The sequence below is a fragment of the Toxorhynchites rutilus genome, chromosome 3 (genome assembly GCF_029784135.1).
Source record: "Toxorhynchites rutilus septentrionalis strain SRP chromosome 3, ASM2978413v1, whole genome shotgun sequence".
NCBI classification, from domain to species: Eukaryota; Metazoa; Arthropoda; class Insecta; order Diptera; family Culicidae; genus Toxorhynchites; species Toxorhynchites rutilus.
Genome location: NC_073746.1, coordinates 126,337,014 through 126,359,421, shown reverse-complemented (window position 1 = coordinate 126,359,421; position 22,408 = coordinate 126,337,014). Strand labels below are relative to the sequence as shown.

The following is a 22,408-nucleotide window of genomic DNA, read 5'->3' as shown; positions in this document are numbered from 1 at the left end:
AAAAAATGTTATAGATTTTCTGGCATTTCGAAATTTTGAAAAAAAAAATAACTTTGAGACCCACTCCTGCTCGAATTTTTATTTAAATGCGTTCGTATGTGTCTTTTTTCTACATGTGGCGTAATTTTTCCTGAATTTTTAAGAGCATTGTGTGACACAAAAATAATTTTCTTCATCGTCTGCATTATTATGTTTATTTTTTTGAAATCGATTATTTTATTGTATTAGTGGTTTTCAATTGAAAGATTAAAATAATAAAAAACAAATCGGATTTGTGGTCTCAAAGTTATATTATTTTTTCAAAATTTCGAAATGCCAGAAAATCTATAACATTTTTTTGTACTGTGTATTATTTTTTTTATTATTTTATTTTTATTATTAGATATTTGAAAAAAAACAGCTTGAAGATATTTATCAATCTAGAAAAGCCGTAAGAGCACATTTAAATATGAATTAGAGTAGTACTGAATCTCTAAATCCCAAAAAAAAATTTCTAAATTTAAATATTTTTTTAGTGCTAAAATATTTGATGAAATATTTTTTTGATAATTTTTCTTGATACACCGTGGTAAGATGCACATTCAGTTTTTTTTTTCAAATTTTTATCTCGGATCTATTGAGGATGGCGTGAAATAAACAAAAAAGTACGTTTTTCACTATAGATCCTATGTCAAACCACATAGGGGTTCAAATAAACCGCCAAAATTTCTTATTTAATATCCTTTACAATATTTGCCATACAACTAGTGATTTGGTTTGGGGGCACTTTTTACTCCCTTACCCGGCCAGGCCCTTTCACCTTTTATTAGAAAACTCACTTGCGGTGTGGGTGATTCCTCAGTAAACAAAAGAGTATACAAAATTTCTATTGAAAAATTCAACAATCTGGCAGGATCGCCAAAATGTGTGACATCTATCACCGAGGAATCACCCAACGCGCTCTGAGAAGCCGATGCTTGTTGTTGTACGACTGGATGTGGGTACCGTGCGTGTGTATGTGCATCAAGTATATACATCCAAGGTAGGATATTACTGTGAGGCATAATAGGAAATATCGGCAAAGTTATTATTATAGCTTATGGTGCCACACAGACCACAATGTCCCCAAACCTCAGAATAATGTCTATGCTAATTAACCGCTGAGATTAAACAAAATATCTGTTCACCTCTCCTAAAATATGTGAACAGTCGTCCAAACTGATGATTTATCAGATATCAGATTGAATAAACTAAATTTCACGAGAAATTTCTTAGATACCATGCGCACAGAACTACGGCCTAATGGAAATCGAGAGAGCAATTTCTGTTTTTATTCATATTTTAACATGCGACAGCTCTACTGAAGTACAAGGTGATTCAAAAGTCATTAATTCTTCAAAACATAAGGTGACTATCAATACGGCATCTATAGTCAATACCAAAACAAGCAGGTGACTTGCCCCTTGCCCCCCATGACCAATTTGCCCCCACTATCCCTATATGCGCTCACCGACAAGAGTAATTTATTTCGAAAGAATTACCAATCAAACTTGAGCCACTCGATGCCTTTTTCTGGCAGCTCTCAGAATCGCTTGTCGAGAAAATGATTTGGCGAATTGCTTCGTAACGGGGAAACATTAATAGTCTGCCCGCGTACGAAATTTACTGAAAGTTCCCTTCCGGAAGTATAGCATACTTTTTGACTGGTTCCCATATGAGCATTGTGATTTATGATTTTTCTGCAGTAAAATCACTCCCAAAGGAAACAGAGCAATTGGATTCTCTGTGCATCGTTTCCTCTTCCGACAGCTACTGTTGTTACTTATACCAACAATAGACGTTTATGTTGCGAAAGGATCACCCATTTTTGGGACGCAGTCTAGCAGATTAGTTATTCTTAAAAAAAAACACAAATCACATCGTTAATTTCTGTCATTCCGTTTAATTCCGTTACCAAATGGATTCACTTAGGACCACAATTGAAGTGCTCCAGTGTTACTGCCACTAAATCTTGCCCTTTTGATCCGCTTTCGGAGCCACAGAACCATGAAAGATTCTATGAGCGACATATTATAATATTAGCGTTCTTTTTCAGAGAAACGCGTCGCTCTTCAGCTTTTTTTGTGTGCATTTGTGCGACTGGCGGCAACTTGGCACGAGTGCAAAGCAGATAAATGCACCACGTTATGCATTTTTGCTCTTTCGCCATTCCTGTACATTATTTGTAGTATTTGTCATAGCTGGTTTTGCCTTTGTTCGTGCCTTTTATCCGAGGACATCGCACCAAACAAATTATGGGAACACTCAACCATCGCAATCTACTCGAGCGAGAACAACAAAACTATTCACGCGTTGTGGGGAATTGGTTTTTCTCGGTTCACCACAACATTATAGGAGACGTTAAGCAAAGCGAAAACTTTTTATTGCTTCCCCTGTGACTGACAGGATACTGTTGGTGAATTCGTCGGGCGTCTGTCCGACTTCCGTGTTCCCACTGGTAGCATTAATTAACGAGTGTACACCAACTGTCAAATGGATAACAAAAAAAATCAGCGTGGACAAGAGGAGCAAAAGTTTCTTCATTTCAAAGTTGCGATACTGACTCAGGTGTTGTATTGGCTTGGAAAGTGATAACACAACCCATCAGCGGAACAACCTGCCCGAAGCGGTGATAATTTATCTTGTGTCCGTTGGTGACCTATGCCATCCAGTTCTGTCGTTAGGTTTTCTAGTCTATCTGAGGATTGCCGCAAGCGTCACACGATTGTTCCAATTTATCGCAAATTACGCACCTCACTCGCAGCATTACTCGAATAGCTCATCCGTTTCACCGTTCGATAGGTATCATCGTCGACGGCCTCCTTCAGGGCTTGCTCGAGCGCTGTTTCCAGGTTTCTGGACTTCGGGTCGTTTTCCAGCTCGGTATAGCTGATGAGTAGTATGGAAGAAAAACAAAAAAAAAACATTGCAGAATAAAATATAAATAGATAGATATAGGGTAAATCGACAAATGTTGAACGCTTAAGCTAGGTATGTTCATATATTCTTGATTTCATCGTGATAAGACATGAAATTTCTGAAAACTCACCAGCATCGCTCTATAGCAACCATTAAGCGTCATTTCTTGTTATATTTATTATATTAGGGTTAACCATTTGCATTTTTGAAGAAAACATATTTTTACAATGGTGTTCTGGCACCTAAGTGTTGAACACATATCCAGATCCATGTTGAACAGTTCTTACCTCAACCGTTTCTTACCTCAACAATATTCGTTCGTGAGACCCTAATACAAACTATTTGCAAACAAAACACAATACGGTTGTGCGAAACTTCGCTTGTGATCAGTCTGTCTCTTCCACGTTTCAAGTAAATAATTTCCCATCTGCTTTCTTCCGTACTATTTTCATATACCGCTCCCCTAACCATCTTAGTGACAAAAAGGTCTCCCCTATTATCCTACACCGCCTTGCGTGAGACAAATCGGTGATGTAAATAAACCCAATGACGAAAGTAGGGATACCAGATATGGGTAAATTGAATATCATTTTGTTCTATTATTTTCTTCGAAGTTTTTCAATTTGCAAGAATTTCCAAGTAATATGTAAGAAGAGAAACCATCAGTATAGTCGCATATTCAAAACTATAGAAAGAAAAAATTGAGTATGGTCACATATATCAAACTGTTCACAAATGTGGACGTTTCAGTTACATCGGATTGTTGTCTTCGGTTAATTTTTTCTTTTGTTGATTGGCACTATTTCGAGCCTTGTTGTGAGAAGCCTGGATTTTACATTCCATTCGAATAACTTAGATGAATCTACAGCTATTTTAACTAGTGTCCTGAAAACGTGTACAAAGTGTCGGCCCATCAACATGTTGCACACGTTAGAGAAAATCTTGGAACTTGTTGTTAAAGGCCAGCTGTTGGAATATTTGAATAGTAATTCTTTGCTAATACCAAAACAATCCGGATATCGGGAAGCCCATTCCTGTGAAACCGCATTGAACTTGGTGTTAGCAAAATTGAACGAAAAACTAGAAGATAAAGACACGATTATTGCTGTTTTCTTGGATCTAAAACGCGCATTCGAGACAACTTCTAGGACCTTGTTGTTGAACACGATTAAGCGCTTTGGAATCACGAGCACTGCATATAAATAGTTTGAAAGCTATTTGTGTGACAGAACTCAACGGACTATTTTTAATGATTCAATTTCCAGCCCCTAGGGAATAATCTTGGAGTACCTCAGGGAAGTGTATTAGGGCCCATTTTATTTATTATGTACATCAATAACATACGACGAGTTTTACGATATTGCGATTTTAATCTTTTTGCTGATGATACTGTGTTATTCATTGCAGCTAAAAATGTATATGAGGCCGTTTTACACTTGAATGGAGATTTGCGTTCCTTAAGTAGATGGTTGAAGTATAAGCAATTAAAATTAAACATAAGTAAAACTAAATATATGATAATCACGCGAAATCGAATAAATGAAAACGTCTCTATTGTGATTGATGATGAGACCATTGATCGCGTTCGGGAGATTCAATATCTTGGCGTGATTATTGATGATAAACTTAAGTTCAATACTCACATTGACAATATCATCAAAAAAATTGTCAAGAAGTATGGAATCTTGTGTCGACTAAGAAACGAGTTTACTTTTTGCAGTAAAATACAGCTATACAAATCAATCATCTTTCCTCATCTGGACTTTTGCTCTTCCATTTTTCCAATGAAACACAAATATCGAGATTACAGCGCTTGCAGAATAAAATAATGCGTTTGATTTTACAATGTAGCAGGTTCACTTCCTCATATTTGATGCTGGACGCTTTGCAATGGTTATCTGTGAAGCAAAGAATTGTTTATTTAACTATGGTGTTCATTTTTAAAGTAGTTAACGGTTTGCTGCCTCGATATTTGTGCGATCGAGTTTGAAGAGGAAGTGACTTTCATACATATAATACTAGAAACGCGAATGAAATAAGAACATCACTTTTCTTGACATATGCTTCACAAAATTCTCTATATTTTAAAGGAGTAAATGTTTTTAACTCGATGCCAATACATATTAAACGTGCAACAACACTAGCGGAATTTAAGAGAAACTTTATTTCACACGTTAAGGCTGTGTTTTCCTAACAGCCGAAAGTTTTTTTTTTTCAATTTTTTTTATTACAAATATTTTTGACTGACAACCTTTTATACGAACGGATATCTTAATGTGAACAGTTTCTTGATTTTTTTTTTGTTTTTAATATTTTCAACCTGACGAAGTTTTTTTTAAACGGATTATATTGTTTATACAATTTTGAACAATTTTTTATTTATGTTATATTTTTTGTTTTCAATTTGTATTCGTCTCTATTATGTCATGATCATGATCTTGGTGATGATGGACTATTTTTATTTTTTGTTGTTTTTGTTTTGTATTAGTTAAAAAAAATAAAAGTAGTCTACAAAAGTTTGTGCGCCGCGCGCGTTTCACAGATATAAAGGATATAAAGTAAAAGTTTTTTTTAAGAGCCGGTCTAGGAATTTTTCGTGAATGAAAATTTCTCGACTTCTCTGGATGAGGATATTCATTGTCAATCCAAAACAAGGCTGGCGGTTGGACTTGTGCTTTGGTGGACCAATTGGCTGCAAGAGTCTGGTCGGGACCGTATCGGCTTGGGTTGTTTTTGACATTGCAATAATATATACGAATTTATATCTGTAAATAAAATCAGTTCGTTTTCTTTTGCTAAACTGATTTCAATGCTGAGAAAAATAAATTATTTTTTAGATAACTCGTCTTGCTCAAACCTCTGTAGGGAAAGGAGGCGGGACCATCATCATCATCATCTACTTGAAAACACCAACATAATTGAATTTCAACTGCAGTTTTATTTGCACTTGCACATTTTTGAAAAAAAACGTTATATCATGTTATTCAAAAATGTCTGGCTCCCCTTCTAATGGAAAAGACAATTTGAGGTTATGGGAGTGTTCGAAAAATGGAATATTAAATGAAAAATAACAGAAGCTGAAAATGTATTTTTCATGTAATATTTTAGTGTAACAGAACCCCGGATGATGGAAGAACAGTTAAAACATTTTTTCAGGTGTTGTGAAAAAATAGTGGCAGTGAAAAATTCGCAGCTGTTTTTATTATAAAGCTTATTTTGAGGATGCACTTTTTTATTTATTTATTTTTTAAATTGCAGTGCCAAGGGATTGATTACACAATATTTTTAATCGCATTTTTCAAAGGTAAGGGTTATGTAAATGTTATCAACAGGACACAACATGTGTAACTTTCAAACGCAGATGTTTTTGAAGGTACTGTTTGGAAAACAGCAATTGAAATTGATTTCTAGCTAGAATTCCTCAGACTGCTCAACATTTGGAAAGTGTTCAATAATAAGCGAGGTACCCCGGTTATGAAAGGTTTCCGAAAAAAAGAATTTAAAATGAAAATAAATATAGGGGAAAGTCGGGAAAGACGAACAGGACGGGCAAGACAGACACTAGGGTGTCAATGAATGTATGGGGAAAAATCGCCCCTAAAATTTCAAAATTTACCCTATACAAAATGTTCACCGCCTCGAAAAAAATTTCAGCTCAATCGAACTTAAGTTTGAGTTTTTTGAAAATCGAAAAATCATCTAAAGTTGAAGTAAAGAAAATCGGGGTTTCGAACAAAAATTGTTGATGCCAAATGTCTTAAAATTGCATGAAATCTACTGTCATCTCAACAAAAAAAAATTGTAAAAATCGACACACTGGGACATTGTTTTTTTTCTGAATATGATACGAAACATATGGTTTTGGGAGCCAATAAAAAGAGTTATCTCGATTTTTCATTCGGAACCTGCTGCGGAATGTTGATTTGCACGATAATATACCCCATGCCTATTGCTCATTTTGGACTTCATTTTCTAGTGTCGCAGACGTTAAAATTTGTGTTTTTAGAATTCCGAAAAATCACCGTAAATCGGAGTTTTTAAAAATTTTGACAGTAACAGTTTTGAAAACAATTTAATTGGCCCCTCCTTTTTTAACAATTGGCTACTAACTTTTTTTGAAGGAGCAACCGGAAGTCATGAACGAACCAGGGGATGGAAGAAACTTTTAAGGGAGGGTCCCCGTGAACACAGCTGCGGAACCTCAAAAAATTTATTCTTTCATCAGAGTTAAATGAAAGTGACAGAATCGTTGTAACGGCATCTCCTCGACCTAGAGTGGAGATTCTATGGGAAATCCATGACCGAAATCAGAAAATTTGCTTTTGAACTGACGGAACTTAAGCATTTGTACAATCTTCTATATATATAAAAATGGATTTCCGTCTGTCTGTCTGTCTGTCTGTCTGTCTGTCTGTCTGTCTGTCTGTCTGTCTGTCTGTCTGTCTGATTCTTATGGACTCGGAAACTACTGAACCGATCAACATGAAAATTGGTATGTAGGGGTTTTAGGGGTCGGGGAAGGTTCTTATGATAGTTCGAAACCCCTCCCCGCTCTCTAAGAGGGGGCTGCCATGCAAATGAAACACAAATTTCTGCATTACTCGAAAATTAATCAAGCAAATGAATCCATATTAGACATATGGAGGTTTTAGGGTGCTATAAATGTTTCTATGGTGGTTAGATACTCCTCCCCCCGCTTTTAGAGAGGGGGGCTGCCATAAAAATGAAACACAAATTTCTGCATTACTCGAGAACTAATCAAGCAAATGAAACAACATAAGGCATATGGAGGTTTTAGGGAGCAATAAATGTTTTCACGGTGGTTAGACACTCCACCATCCTCTCTAAGGGGGAGCTGCCATACAAATGAAACACAAGTTTCTACTTGACTCGAAAACTAATCAAGACAATACCAAATGTGGCATGCGAAGGGTTTAGGGGACGTTTCTATGGCTAATAGACACTCCTCCCGTCTCTCTGAGGGGAGGGAGGCTGCCATACAAATGAAGCATATTTTTCCGCATAATTCAAGAACTAATCAAGCAAACGGAACTAAATTTGGCATGTGGAGGTTTCATGTGGAGGAAACATTTCTAAGGTGGTTCGTAACTCCTCCCCCTCTCTAAAGGAGTCTTCCATACAAATGAAACACAAATTTCTGCATAACTCGAGAACTAATCAAGCAAACGAAACCAAATTTGGCATGCGGAGGTTTTAGAATCCAATAAATGTTTCTATGGTAGTTAGACACTCCTCTCCCCTCTCTTAGGGTGTGCTGTTATACAAATGAAAAACTAATTCCTGCATAACTCGAAAACTAATCAAGCGATTGGAGCCAAATTTGGCATGTGAAGATTTCAGGAGGCACAAAACGTTTCTATGGTGAATGGACAATCCCCCCCCCCTCTCTAAGGGGAGAATATGGCAGGGGTTTGTCTTTATTCTATCATATTTTCTGTATTAAACATTTATTCCATGTAACGGACAAGCATGTTATTAGCAAGTGGTTGAAAAATCTTGAACGAGAATTGTGTCTGAAAATAATCTCATATTATAATGATGAGTTTTGGTAGAAGTACTATGAATTTTTTTAGTAAAAGGTAAATTCAACGAGGTCGATTAGAAGATCAATCAATGAACAGTTCTGTGATAGGACTCATGAACTTGCGCGTGAATGTTTTAAGGTATTGATAACAAAAACAAATTTTGGGCGGGACGAAGTTTGCCGGGTCAGCTAGTAAACCAATAAACTCAGGTGTCTGGAAAAGTCTGGCTTAGCGGTAGTTTGAAAATTTTAAAATAATAACTTCAGCCTTGATGAATGGGAATTTTTCAAGTGACGCACATGATGGAAACAAACATGATGTTTATAATTCAGGCACAAAAAGTACAGAACATACCACCCGTTGTCGCAGTATTCATTGCTCTTCGTTTTCTTCCATGCATGTAGAAAAATTTTTCCTCCTAGAACATTCTTTTAGAATATCTTTTCACAGAAACTGACTAGAAAGGGCCTGGCCGGGTAAGGGAGTAAAAAGTACCCCCAAACCAAATCACCAGCTGTATGGCAAATATTGTATAGGATATTAAATGAGAAATTTTGGCGTTTTTTTGAACTCCTATGTGGTTTAACATAGGGTCAATGGTGAAAAACGTACTTTTTCGATTATTCCACGCCATCCTCGAGCTTCGAGATAAAAATTTGAAAAAAATACTGAATGTGCATCTTACTACGCTGTATCAAGAAAAATAATTAAAAATAAAATTTATCGAAAATTGAAGTACTAAAAAATATATTAAGATTTTGATTTTTTTTTTGGATTTAGAGATTCAGTACTACTCTAATTCATATTTAAATGTGTTCCTACGGCTTCTCTAGATATGTGAGTTTTTTTTTCAGATTTTTTCAGTGTTGCGCGGCACAAAAAAAAATATTTTTCCAAAGGGTCTGGCTGGGTAAGGGAGTAAAAAGTGCTCCCAAACCAAACCACCATATCCCAAACCCAAACCCAAACCAAACCAGTAGTACCATATATTTGAGATCTTATATGGTACACCATAGGATCTATGGTGAATAATACACCTTTTCGTTTTTTTACGCCATTTTCAATGGCTTCGAGACAAAAATAAGAAAAAAATACTGAAAGTACATCTTAGTGAGGTGTATCGATAAATATCTTCAAACAATTTTTTCATCAAAAAATCTGATAATAAAAAAAAATTTAAATACGCGGTGCAAAGTTTTATATTTTCTGGAATTTCGAAATTTTGAAAAAATATTACTTTGGGAATTACTTATTTAATATCTTATACAATATTTGCCATACAGCTAGGGATTTGGTTTGGGGGCACTTTTTACTCCCTTACCCGGCCAGGCCCTTTAGTTCGTTTTGCAAAAAATTTGAAATTTGAAAGTCTGATTAAAAACAGTTCCATGAAAAGAAAACATTATTTGAATAGAAAGAAGCTTTCTACGAGTTTTTTCCCCTGCATGTTGCCAATTGAAGTTATTAATGAATCAACATTACGTCAACAGAAACTCACTTTTTGATATGGAGAACTCGAGTATGGACGTGTCCTCGGGCCGTACTTTTCTTAGAAATGTTGATTTTATTTTAATTTGGAACGTAAAACCCGTATCTAAATATAACATCTTATTTTGACGCGCGATGTCTTAACAAAATATCATTTAATGACTAACTACTAAATCATTTGAGGATAATTTCAATTTCGATCTCATTTTTAATTTTTGTTCTCAAATCCGAGGGGAAAAGAGAAAACAGATTCAATGGGTCAGTCTTCAGTCAGGCGGAGAATGCTGGCGTATCATTGAATCATACGTACGCATTGTTGTTTGCTCCATCTTTAGTATCTTTAGTTGTTTCTAGAAAATCACTCTAATGGGGTGGCTTTCCAGGCGCGTCGCAGAATATGCAATCAATATAATATGTACTATACGCTACGATCGCATTAGCATACATAGGAGCTGAAACGAGTGCACATAATATGATTCGACATTGGTTGATCCGCGAAATTCCATTACAATAACCAATCACAGATTGCGAATCGTTTAGTATAAGTGTAACACTATCTAAAAGTAGTTTTGCTGGAAATAGCTTCAAAGCTGGAAGAAATTAATTAAATCTTCAAATATTCAAATCAATGGCCACGAATATTTTTTAGCGCATCATTCGAGAACGGATCACCCGATTTGAGTTGCTTATTTTTCGTTTCATTAGTCCAATTTAAGTTGAAATGGAGAAAATATTCGTTCGTCCTCTTTATATACTTCCAATATTTTATCCATGCATAGGGAGCAGCCATCTCGTCTAGTGCCACAAAGTATTCAACATACCTCATTATACTTCGGCATTTTTATCGCGATATACACCACCCTACGACTAATCACTACACTTCTGCCATTATCGCCCAATTGTACCACTGATGAAGTGAACAAACAACACCCAACAATCAAACTAAACGGTCCTTTTTCGAGCCACCAAATTATTATCAAAGATATTAATAAAATATTTTTTCTAACATGTTCAAAATCAATTTTCAACAAATAGCTTAACGTAATCCTACGTCAACTATGCAGTCGTGTCTCAGACAACATGCTCCTGTTAAATTTTTTTCCAACAATGAAATTTGTGATAATTTTTTCTAAATGCAATTATTGGAAGTTCCGTTTTATTGCATGTAAAGCACATTTAATTGAATAATAAATTTTTGAAACGCTGTTCTGCAGAAAAGCGTGTTTCACTGAAAGCGTTCTGCATCGATCGAAATAAATGGTAGTCCCATCCGCTATTTTCCATTCGCTCTTTTCCAAATAGCTCATAATTCGAACAGCGACATGATGTCGAGCGTTGTCAAAATTAAATGTTAACGACTCGTGTCTGGTCGCATAATTTGAATGTTTTTCGGCAACAGCTCACATTAAACGGATCAATTGTTTCCTGTAAAAGACTTCATTGTTGGACCAACTTTAGCAGTTCATAGTGGATCACTCCCCTTTGGTCCCACCAAATACAAAGCATTACTTTGGCTCTGGATGGTTGGGTTTTACATACGATCTTTTGGATTACGTATTTGTCATATTTTTCGTCCTCGGTAATGATTCGATGCAAAAAAGACCACCTTTTGTGCCGTTCAAGCAACATTTCGGACATCACTTCTTGCATTTGACACGAACATTGATCGAATATTATATCTAATTCTTCGTCTTCAAATTTTTTCGGTTGACCCGGACCCGGCTTTTTGTCTGTAACAATGAAATCATCACTTTTGAAACGAAAAAAACCATACAAAATTTATCCGACAAACTTCCACAAGCATTCTATGCGCGAATTTTTATACATTCGCTAATCTACAATCATTTTTAAGAATTAAAAGCATCTTTCTGGGAACAGATACCATATCTTTCTGCTCTCATGTGATACTATGACTTTATCTAAATAGAATGTTTCGAAAGTTTGCTTTTGACTTTCAAAAGTAGGGAAGAGAAATCTGCATATTGGTGTACGAATTCGAGTTTGAATCATTGTATGTCTGCCCTCAACCACCACACCTTATTTGACCTTCCGGTCGTTTGTCTACTCTCAGCCATCACAGCAATATATCAATTCTCACAGTTACTGTATGTTCCTCATATTATTACATAATACAGTCACACAGCGCGAAATGAACAAAAAAAAAGAGAAATCAGGGGAGAAAAACGTTTGTATAAAGATTCTGTAAGTCTAAAAAATATATATCAAACCAATTCAATTACTATCCAATTAGTTATCACTAGTTTTGATTTGATTCCATGACATATTCTGCCGTTCTACGCATAGTTGTCTCATGTTCCAAAATCAGCAACTGAGAAAAACACATTCAAAGTTTTCTAGCATATTTGTCTACCAAAAGCTTTATGCGTTTCAATTTAGCAATTCACCGGGTTTTTTATAATCATTATACTATTGTTTAATGAAATCTGATGAGATCTCCTCACTGAATCGATCAAGCTTGATTACGGGTGTAAAAGTTCATGGTGGGACTGTTATGCCTATAATATCAACATGGGACAATTGAACATGATGTTGTTTTTTGATATACTGAGAACAAACAATAAGTTTTTTTGTGTTTTTCTGGAAGATTATGCATAAAACATCGTTTTATGAAGAAATGAGTGATCTGCAACACCTTCGCAGAATATGAATCTCATTGTATTCGCTAACAAGGTGTACACGTGTTCAGTTCAATTTTTTCTTATTTGTTTGAGAATTAGTTCGTTCTTCCAAAACCAGAAATGAGTGAATTAGCCCAGCTGATAGTGTGACTATAAATTCTTGTACTTGAATCAATTTATTCGATATGGATCTACAAAAAATACATTGTGGGAAAGTTATGAATAGAATATCAACATGGGACAAGTGAGCTTGATGATGTTTTTTAAAGCTGGGAACAAGCTATATTTTTTTTTGTTTTTTTTTTTGTAAGATTATGCATAAAAACAACGTTTTATGAAGAAAAGTTAAAATCGTCAAAAAGTAACATGGGACAACTATGCGTAGAACGGCAGTATTCTTAATCGAAGATGGACAGGTAATTTAAAACTCAATTGAAAATATCTCGAATATAAGTTAATTAATTGTGTAGATTTCTTAATGTTTTGGCACGAAAAATATTTTTAATGTCAAAAGCAGGGCTCAGCAAAGTCATATTCTACTGAGAATAGTCAGCGGACTATGAAGAAAGTCGCCTTCGTATTCAATTGGAAATGAGTTTTGGCTTCTTCCAGCAATTTCTCCGTCAACATGACTCAACGGTCAGACGGGCGTTTAGTTGCTATCTCACTCTACGACTCGACTATCACATTTCATCAAATGAAAATCAATCACATTCCGTCGAATAGACTTCAATGCATACTGAAGTGACTCCCCGAAAATAAATTCGTTTCTCTTTCATGCCAGCCATTCTATGTCAAACCAATATAGTGGTTCTCAGATTTTCGTAAAAAGTGGTAAGTTTGTTCTTCATCGCAAAACATTACACTGGATTTTTTTGATTTTTTCCATTAGGGTGACCATTTCCATTTGAGGGTCTGAAAAATCAAAATTTTGCTTTTTTTTTTTTCCAAAAATGCCTTTTTTCAAAAAAAATTATAGCTTTTGAACTACTACTCCGATTTCGATGATAGGCATATCAAATGAAAATTAACTAGTTGAAAATATTACAGTTGCAGTAAATTTTAATTTGGTTTTAATTATTTTTTTTTTTTTTTTATTAAATCGTTTATTTTTACAGGCTCAGTTACATAAGTTTAAAGGAGCCAAACTCCTATCTGTATTGTTACAAGTATATATAATCATTTTTCATTAATTCTAGTGTTAATGAAGTAGAGAACCGATTACTCGCGGTTTGCTCGAGTTTAGAAGGGTGACATTTTTTTCAGGAAAAGGAAGGGATATAAGGATATGTTGACAATGTTCACACTCACATTCGCACTCACATTCATCATACTCAATTCTTAAGCCTATCTTATATCTAACATGTATTTACATTTCACCTTATTCTATTGTTAGTAAGAAGGGATTTAATTTCTCGCGAAGGAAAAGGAAAAGGAAAATATAAGGATATAAGGACAATCACACACGAAGATCGATAACTTTTAAGAAGACGTATATTTGGGACATGTAATCAAGGTCTAACCGAGCCAACACATCTCTCACCTGCACATTGGGCTGTCTTCCTCTGGCCCGAAGAGAGTTTTCAGCGTGTTCGATGTCGTGGTAACCTTGGCCACAAGCACAGATATTGCCATCGGCAAGATTAAAAAGAAAGAGTAGCGCGATCAACCTGCATGGAGATGAATTCATGATATGAAGTCAAAAAATCCAGAATGAAAATTTAGCCCGATCAGCTGCTCAAAATTTCCGATCACCAATGGGTTCATGACCATACACCGGATGAAGAACCGAAGAGATAATAAATTGAAGCGATCTTTTAGTGGGAGTAGGCCTGCCAAAACCTCGAGACTCATGGTATGCGTTGAGGGCATACATCCCAACGCGATACGGAGACAAAGATACTGAATTCGCTCGAGTTTAATGAGGTGTGTTTTGGCAGCTGATTGAAAACAGAAACTGCCATACTCCATCACTGAGAGAATAGTTGTTCGATACAACATTATAAGATCTTCTGGATGGGCTCCCCACCAGGTGCCGGTAATTGTACGGAGAAAGTTTATTCTTTGTTGGCATTTTTTACTCAGATACCTAATATGGGCCCCCCAAGTACATTTGGAGTCGAACCAGACCCCAAGATACTTGAATGACATAGCATGAGTGATCGGTTTACCCAAACGTTGAAGCTTTGGTTTTGCTGGTCTATGCTTCCTAGAAAAAACCACCATCTCTGTTTTCTCCGTGGAGAATTCGATCCCTAGCCCAATGGCCCAGGTTGAAAAATTGTTCAATGTATCTTGTAAGGGTTCTTGCAGGTCGGATTCTTTTGATCCTACGACAGACACTACTCCATCATCTGCAAGTTGTCTTAAGCTGCAATTTTGTGTAAGGCAATTGTCAATGTCGCTTACATAGAAGTTGTACAAAAGGGGGCTTAAACATGAGCCCTGAGGGAGGCCCATGTAAGAGACCCGACTTACTGCCGAATCTACATGAGAAAAATTCAAATGTTTCTCACAAAGCAAGTTATATAACATATTATTCAATAGAAGCGGTAGACCCCGAGAGTGTAATTTGTCTGACAAAACCTCTATTGAAACAGAATCAAAGGCCCCCTTTATGTCCAAGAATACTGAAGCCATTTGTTTTTTTTCGGCGTAAGCCATTTGAATTTCTGAAGAAAGCAACGCAAGACAATCATTCGTCCCCTTGCCCCTGCGGAACCCATATTGTGTATCTGAGAGTAAGCCATTCGTTTCAACCCAACGATCAAGGCGAAACAAGATCATTTTATCCAACAATTTCCGTATACAAGACAGCATTGCTATTGAGCGGTACGAATTGAAGTCGGACGCGGGTTTTCCGGGTTTTTGAATAGCTATAATTCGCACTTGTCTCCAATCATCTGGAACAACATTATGCTCCAGAAACCGATTGAATAAATTCAACAAGCGATGTTTCGCCACATCAGGGAAGTTTTTCAGCAAGTTGAACTTAACTCTATCTGTTCCTGGAGCCGAATTGTTACAAGAAAGGAGAGCAAGAGAGAATTCTACCATCGAAAACTCGGAATCAAGATCGCACCTATCTTGTGGTATATCTCGAACAATTTTTTGCACAGGAACGGAATCGGGACAAACTTTCCGTGCAAATTTAAAAATCCATCGATGTGAATATTTATAATATATTTATTTAATTATTGATTGTATTTGTTTTTTATAGTTCACATGGTCTCGGGACCAAGAGCACGATATATTTTTATATTTTTTTCTCGAAAGCTGAGGATTTTTTATATAATATATCCAAAAATCAGAGAAGTGTTATCCTTCGTTCTTGAGTTATGATTTTTTTAAATTAACCGAAAAATTAACTTTCCCCCTTTTTCCATCACAACTAATCATAACTTTTGAACTACTGGACCGATTCAGATGCCATGTTTTCTCTTGAAAGCAAAGGTTTTCTCACATAATTTATTCAAATATCAGAAAGGGGTGTGTTTTTGTTTATGAGTCATGATTTTTCAAAGCTAGTTTTCAATATGGAATAGGAATGCGATTGGACTACATCTATGCGACTAGAATCCAATTTAACCGCAAGCGTGGATTTTTGTCCAAAAAGACCAACTCATGGGCTTAAAATTAATACATCGATCATCTGAATCGGTCCAGTAGTTTAAAAGTTATGAATGCTTGAAAAAAGTCATTCTTGAAAAAAAGGCGAAAAACGTTAATTTTGAAAAATAATAACTCAAGAACAAGAATAACAAAAAAAAAGAATTTTGGATATGATATGTAAAAAATCCTTAGCTTTCAAGAGAAAATATAAGAAAAAATGTAGCACCCTTGGTCCCGAGACCATGTAAACTATAAAAACCCAATACAATCACTAATTACAAAATCAAAATAAAAGATTTTTGCAAGTATAGATTTTTTAGAAAAATGACAAAAAAATATATAATTGGCTTTATTTTGAATTGTTACAAGAAAGGAGAGCAAGAGAGAATTCTACCATCGAAAACTCGGAATCAAGATCGCACCTATCTTGTGGTATATCTCGAACAATTTTTTGCACAGGAACGGAATCGGGACAAACTTTCCGTGCAAATTTAAAAATCCATCGATGTGAATATTTATAATATATTTATTTAATTATTGATTGTATTTGTTTTTTATAGTTCACATGGTCTCGGGACCAAGAGCACGATATATTTTTATATTTTTTTCTCGAAAGCTGAGGATTTTTTATATAATATATCCAAAAATCAGAGAAGTGTTATCCTTCGTTCTTGAGTTATGATTTTTTTAAATTAACCGAAAAATTAACTTTCCCCCTTTTTCCATCACAACTAATCATAACTTTTGAACTACTGGACCGATTCAGATGATCGACATATCATAAGCTAATGCTTTTGTTTGAAAAAGAATATTACACTTGGAAAATAATCGGATTTTGTTTTTGTGATTATTGATTGTAATTGTTTTTCATAGCTTACATGGTTTCGGGACCATTTGCGCCATGTTTTCTCTTGAAAGCAAAGGTTTTCTCACATAATTTATTCAAATATCAGAAAGGGGTGTGTTTTTGTTTATGAGTCATGATTTTTCAAAGCTAGTTTTCAATATGGAATAGGAATGCGATTGGACTACATCTATGCGACTAGAATCCAATTTAACCGCAAGCGTGGATTTTTGTCCAAAAAGACCAACTCATGGGCTTAAAATTAATACATCGATCATCTGAATCGGTCCAGTAGTTTAAAAGTTATGAATGCTTGAAAAAAGTCATTCTTGAAAAAAAGGCGAAAAACGTTAATTTTGAAAAATAATAACTCAAGAACAAGAATAACAAAAAAAAAGAATTTTGGATATGATATGTAAAAAATCCTTAGCTTTCAAGAGAAAATATAAGAAAAAATGTAGCACCCTTGGTCCCGAGACCATGTAAACTATAAAAACCCAATACAATCACTAATTACAAAATCAAAATAAAAGATTTTTGCAAGTATAGATTTTTTAGAAAAATGACAAAAAAATATATAATTGGCTTTATTTTGATATGTCGATCATCTGAATCGGTTCAGTAGTTCAAAAGTTATGAATTTTTGAAAAAAGTCATTTTTGTTAAAAATGGGATTTTTCGTACCACCCTAAAATGGATATGGGCACCCTAATAACAAACAAATGCGGGTCTAATATTTTGTGGAAAGGAACAAAACTACCACTTTTCACGAAAATCTGAGAACCACTATATCGGTTTGTCGTGGAATGGCTGATGTATCGCGTATGCATGTATCGATGTTTGAGTTCAACGTGGTTTGACATATATTACAGGTAAGCTAGATTTTTTTTTGTATCGTACACGAAAATTACTCTCTCATATAAAATAGCGTGCAATGTTGTGTTCAGAACCTCTGACAAATTTGTGAGTTTTGTTGATATAAACCCGTTTTTCTGTATGTTTTTTTCACAAAATTGAACTCGGAGACAAAGTGAACTAAACTTTTGTGTAGAATTCCTCCCAAAGCGCACGCTATTTACTAGTACTAACACGAGGACCTTCATAGCATACCTGATAACTGTCTAAGTTCGTTGGTTTGAGTTCACGGTGGGTAGACATAAACCTTCCATCGATGATGTAACTACTTTTTTGCATCAGAAATTAAGTTTTCGTTTCACTTTATATGGAAGTAAAATAAAATTGTGTACGCGGGTAACAAGATTCATGTCAGGAGGAGTAGAAGTATGGATTGAAGTCAGATTGAATGAAGACGCATATTTGCATACATTAGTCACGTCAATTAGAATAACCATTGACTAGAATAGTTCATCGGTTATCCTTGCTCTCAACGCTCGTCAATTCATTTTCTAGTCAATTCACACTATGTTGACAGTGAATTCCGAAGTAGTCCTAATCGAAGTGAGGCTACTGAGAGGAGAGTCGATTTTCAATTTTCATCTTCGATAATTTCTAGTTTATATGTCTAGAGACATATACAACACGGAAATACAATTGTTTTTATTTCTTGGTGAATTTCTTCGCATACATACATAAAGAACAATGCTTCAAAACTATAAGCATGTACCTTCAAAATTATGAAAATCTAATCTTCATCTGTTATTTTCTAACGACACCTTCTCCGATGTTCAACTTTGCTTCTCTAATCCTATGTCAAGTGTATATAAAAAAAATTAGGCCTAAAAAAGTTAATCTGATACATTTCAACGACAACACAACCCAACGCAAAAAATGCATCAAGAATTTGATTTTAAATGGTTATCACTATTAGATGAAAAACGTTCATACGTTTATACCATAAAAGGTAAACAAACTCTCTGCTTGAAAGAAGTCCTATATGGTAAACAAGACATCCTTCTGGTCTGCAATAAACAAAAAGTTACCGATTTAACGATTGACAGGTCGAAGCCAGTAACATTTTTTCTTGTGATAAAAATCTGTCATCGAGACATTAAAATAGATTTACGCTTGAGCAACTACACGACAAATGGCATTTGCTGGCATCTCGTTTTATCTGAATGTTTCATTTATGCCATTAAGCATTTATCCCTCTCAGATGATTCGCAACAACTTGAAAACTGCCGTTCAAATTGTTCCACTCATCCAGTGTATCTCTCCAGAACCAGGAGTGGTGCAAAATACATTCAACGATAGCAAAGAAAGAGAAAGTAAAAAAAAACTTCCAACCGCCACCATCATCCCAGAGAAGAAAAACTCGAGAAAAAGCTGGGCAAAGTTAACGAGTGCACATATTTTCCGCCCTGACAACTTCATACAACTGCTGCCCAGAGAAGACAACCGGTGAAGCTCATCCCCGGCCCGGCCACTGGCACTGCACTTTCCAAGTGCCCAAGTGCGCCGAGAATCGACGTAACAGCAGGGCAAATATTTATTAAGTTTTCGATACGAATCGTCCCGGCAGGCGAATTACCGCCGACCGGGTGGTGTATTTCTTTACTTCCCTTTCCTCGGCTGCCACGCCACTGATCCGCATGAGATGCTAGTATCCTTCGATGGAATGGTAGTTGCTCGATATCGATGACATGCGGCAGGGATAGAAAAGGACTCGAAAAATATGATTTCCTCTTGACTCCTTCGCCAAGCCATGGGAAAACATCACCGTTTGCTTTTTCGACGATTTTCTTTGTAGTTCGAGCCTCGATTGTTGGAAATTGTTATACATGACAGTTGCTATCAACGAGAAGTTTTCCTGGTTTATCGGATGATTGTTGTTGAACTGTATATGAACGTGTGTACTTTTTAATATTTTGTTGAGAGATGCGAATTGAAGGTTTGAATTCTGCCAAGTAGTGCGAATTGAAATGCGTCCAACTGATTGACGAAAGGATTCTAGATAGAAACTGGTTTGATGGATCGATATATTTGAATTTAGCTATTTTAATTTGTATGTAAAAACCGATTCTAAACCGTGTCTTCGGTGGTTTAATTTAAAGTTAACCGTGTAAGCACGTGTCATCCGCGTTTGTTAAATAATTAAACACGCCTGTCAGCAAACCATTACTTCTAAGGCTCTACACAGCACACAAAATTCTCAGAACATATCACTGCCTCATTCAAGTAATGATCAACCGAGGCAAGCCACCGAAAATAAAACCGAAGTTAAGAAGCGTGAAAATGTGAAAAATTGCTCCCCGTCAGACGATGATGACAGAGTGATGCTCGTTACGGTAGTTGACGTACGACAAGTACTCCCACCCCGCTCTCTGTTCATGAGCCAGACGATGGTCTCATCTTGTGTGCGATGGTGAAAGATTCTCATAACTTGCGATCCGCAACTATGCCTTCTTTCAGCTCTATTCACACCTGTCAACCGTACGAGAAGGATACAGAAAGGCTGGATTTATATCCCACAACGTATGGTTGAAACGCTACCCCTCGGTAAGTGTGTGAAGTTGAGCGAAGTTGGTGTTTACCTGAAGGCGGCAACACTTTCAACCTGAGCGATGTTTACGTCATCCGAACGGGGGAGGCCGGAAGACTTTGAATTAATTGAACCAATTAGGATAATTTGGAGCGTCACCTGCTCCAGCCGTATGGGCCTACTCGCACGGGTGCTTTTGTATTTCGAGCAGCATTTTAATCATGCTCAGCTAGTGACGTTTGTGCTTCTGTTTCGGAAGAAAAACGTTTAACAGGCATCATATGTCTATCTGAATCGGTAACGTAAGCCGGGTCAGTACGATTTGAAAAACTTGTATCAGAGAATACCTTTTTGTGGAATCAAGCTAATGTTGGAAAGAAATTTCAGTCGATCGAGGAGATCAAAGAGAATGTGACGAGGGAACTAAAGCCCATCCCTTCGTCGGCCTACCAGGGATACATGGAGGACTGGGTCAAGCGTTGGCACATGTGTGTTACTTCAGATGGATCATATTTTGAAGAAGATAAAACAATTTTGTTTGAAATTTAACTTTATTTTGTTTTATTTAGAATTCCCGGTACTTTTTGATCATAGCGTATATGATATAATTATATACAATTTTGGACTCAATTATATACAGTTTGAAAAAAAAATATATTTCAAATATGACTCTTCTCAAGCAAACATGTAATATTTCAACGTTAAGATGAAATTTATTTGGCTATTACATGTACAGTGGAGTAAAACTCATGATTTTTGAAGATTTTGATAGAATTCTCACAATCAAGCCGGCAAAATTCGTCCCGCCCAAAGTTTGTTTTTTTGTTATCAATACCTTCGAACATTCACGTTTTTTACTAAGCGCAAGTTCATGAGTCCAATCGCAGAACTGTTCATTGATTGATCTTCTAATCGACCCCGATGAATTAACCTTTTACTATAAAATTCCTAGTACTACTGCCAAAACTCATCATTATAATATCAGATCATTTTCAGACACAATTCTCGTTCAAGATTGTTCAACCACTTGCAAATAACATGTTTCTCCGTTACATGGAATAAATGTTTGATACAGAAAATATGATAGAAAGAAGACAGCCCTAAATCGGACAATTCCTTCCTTGAGTTTTGCTCTAATCAACACATTCGGCAATCCATTTTTATTGATATAGATAGAAGAAGATAAAGATATTTCGTTAGCGCAAACATCAAATGGAAAAATTTTCAATTGTCATGTTTGATTGGAATATTTTTGGTTGAAATATGTGTAATATTTTATGGGACCCCCTCTCCATTCCAGAGGAGGGAGGTGGGTGTTATACCATTATAGAAGCATTTCTCATACCCAAAAACCCTCACATCCCAAATTGTGCTTGATTAGTTCTCGAGCTATGCAGAAGTTTGTCTTTCGTTTGTATGGCAACCCCCCTTAGAGAGGGGGAGGAGTGTATTCAACATAGAAACATTTCGTGCCCCCTTAAATCTTCACATGCCAAATTTGGCTCCATTTTCTTGATTAGTTTTCGAGTTATGCAGAAATTTGTGTTTCATTTGTATGACAGCCTACCCTTAGATAGGGGAGGAGTGTCGAATCACCATAGAAACGTTTATTGCACTCTAAAACCTCCATGTGCCTTATTTGGTTTCATTTGCTTGATCAATTATCGAGTTATGCAGAAATTTGTATTTCATTTGTATGGCAGTTCCCCCTTAGAGAGGGGGGTGGATTGTCTAACCACCGTAAAAACATTTATTGCACTCTAAAAACTTCACAAGTCATGTTTGGTTTCATTTGCTTGAATAATTCTCGAGTGATGTACAAATTTGTGTTTCATTTGTATGGCAGCCCCCCTAAGAGAGGGGGGAAGGGTCTCAAACTATCATGAAAACCTTCCCCGGCCCC

At 36.0% G+C, this 22,408-nt stretch overlaps 2 protein-coding genes across 9 annotated transcripts in view; one reads left to right on the top strand and one right to left on the bottom strand.

The window, feature by feature from the left end:
- The window catches only part of LOC129774820 (uncharacterized), a 676,155-nt gene that overhangs the window by 354,745 nt on the left and 299,002 nt on the right, over positions 1 to 22,408 (top strand). The window lies entirely within an intron of this gene.
- Positions 1 to 22,408, bottom strand: part of LOC129774822 (uncharacterized) — a 93,873-nt gene that overhangs the window by 4,377 nt on the left and 67,088 nt on the right. For both annotated transcript variants that reach the window (XM_055778824.1, XM_055778823.1), the window contains one exon: positions 2,772 to 2,907. In XM_055778824.1, coding sequence (XP_055634799.1) covers positions 2,772 to 2,907 — 136 coding nt within the window. The remainder of the gene's footprint in view (positions 1 to 2,771; positions 2,908 to 22,408) is intronic.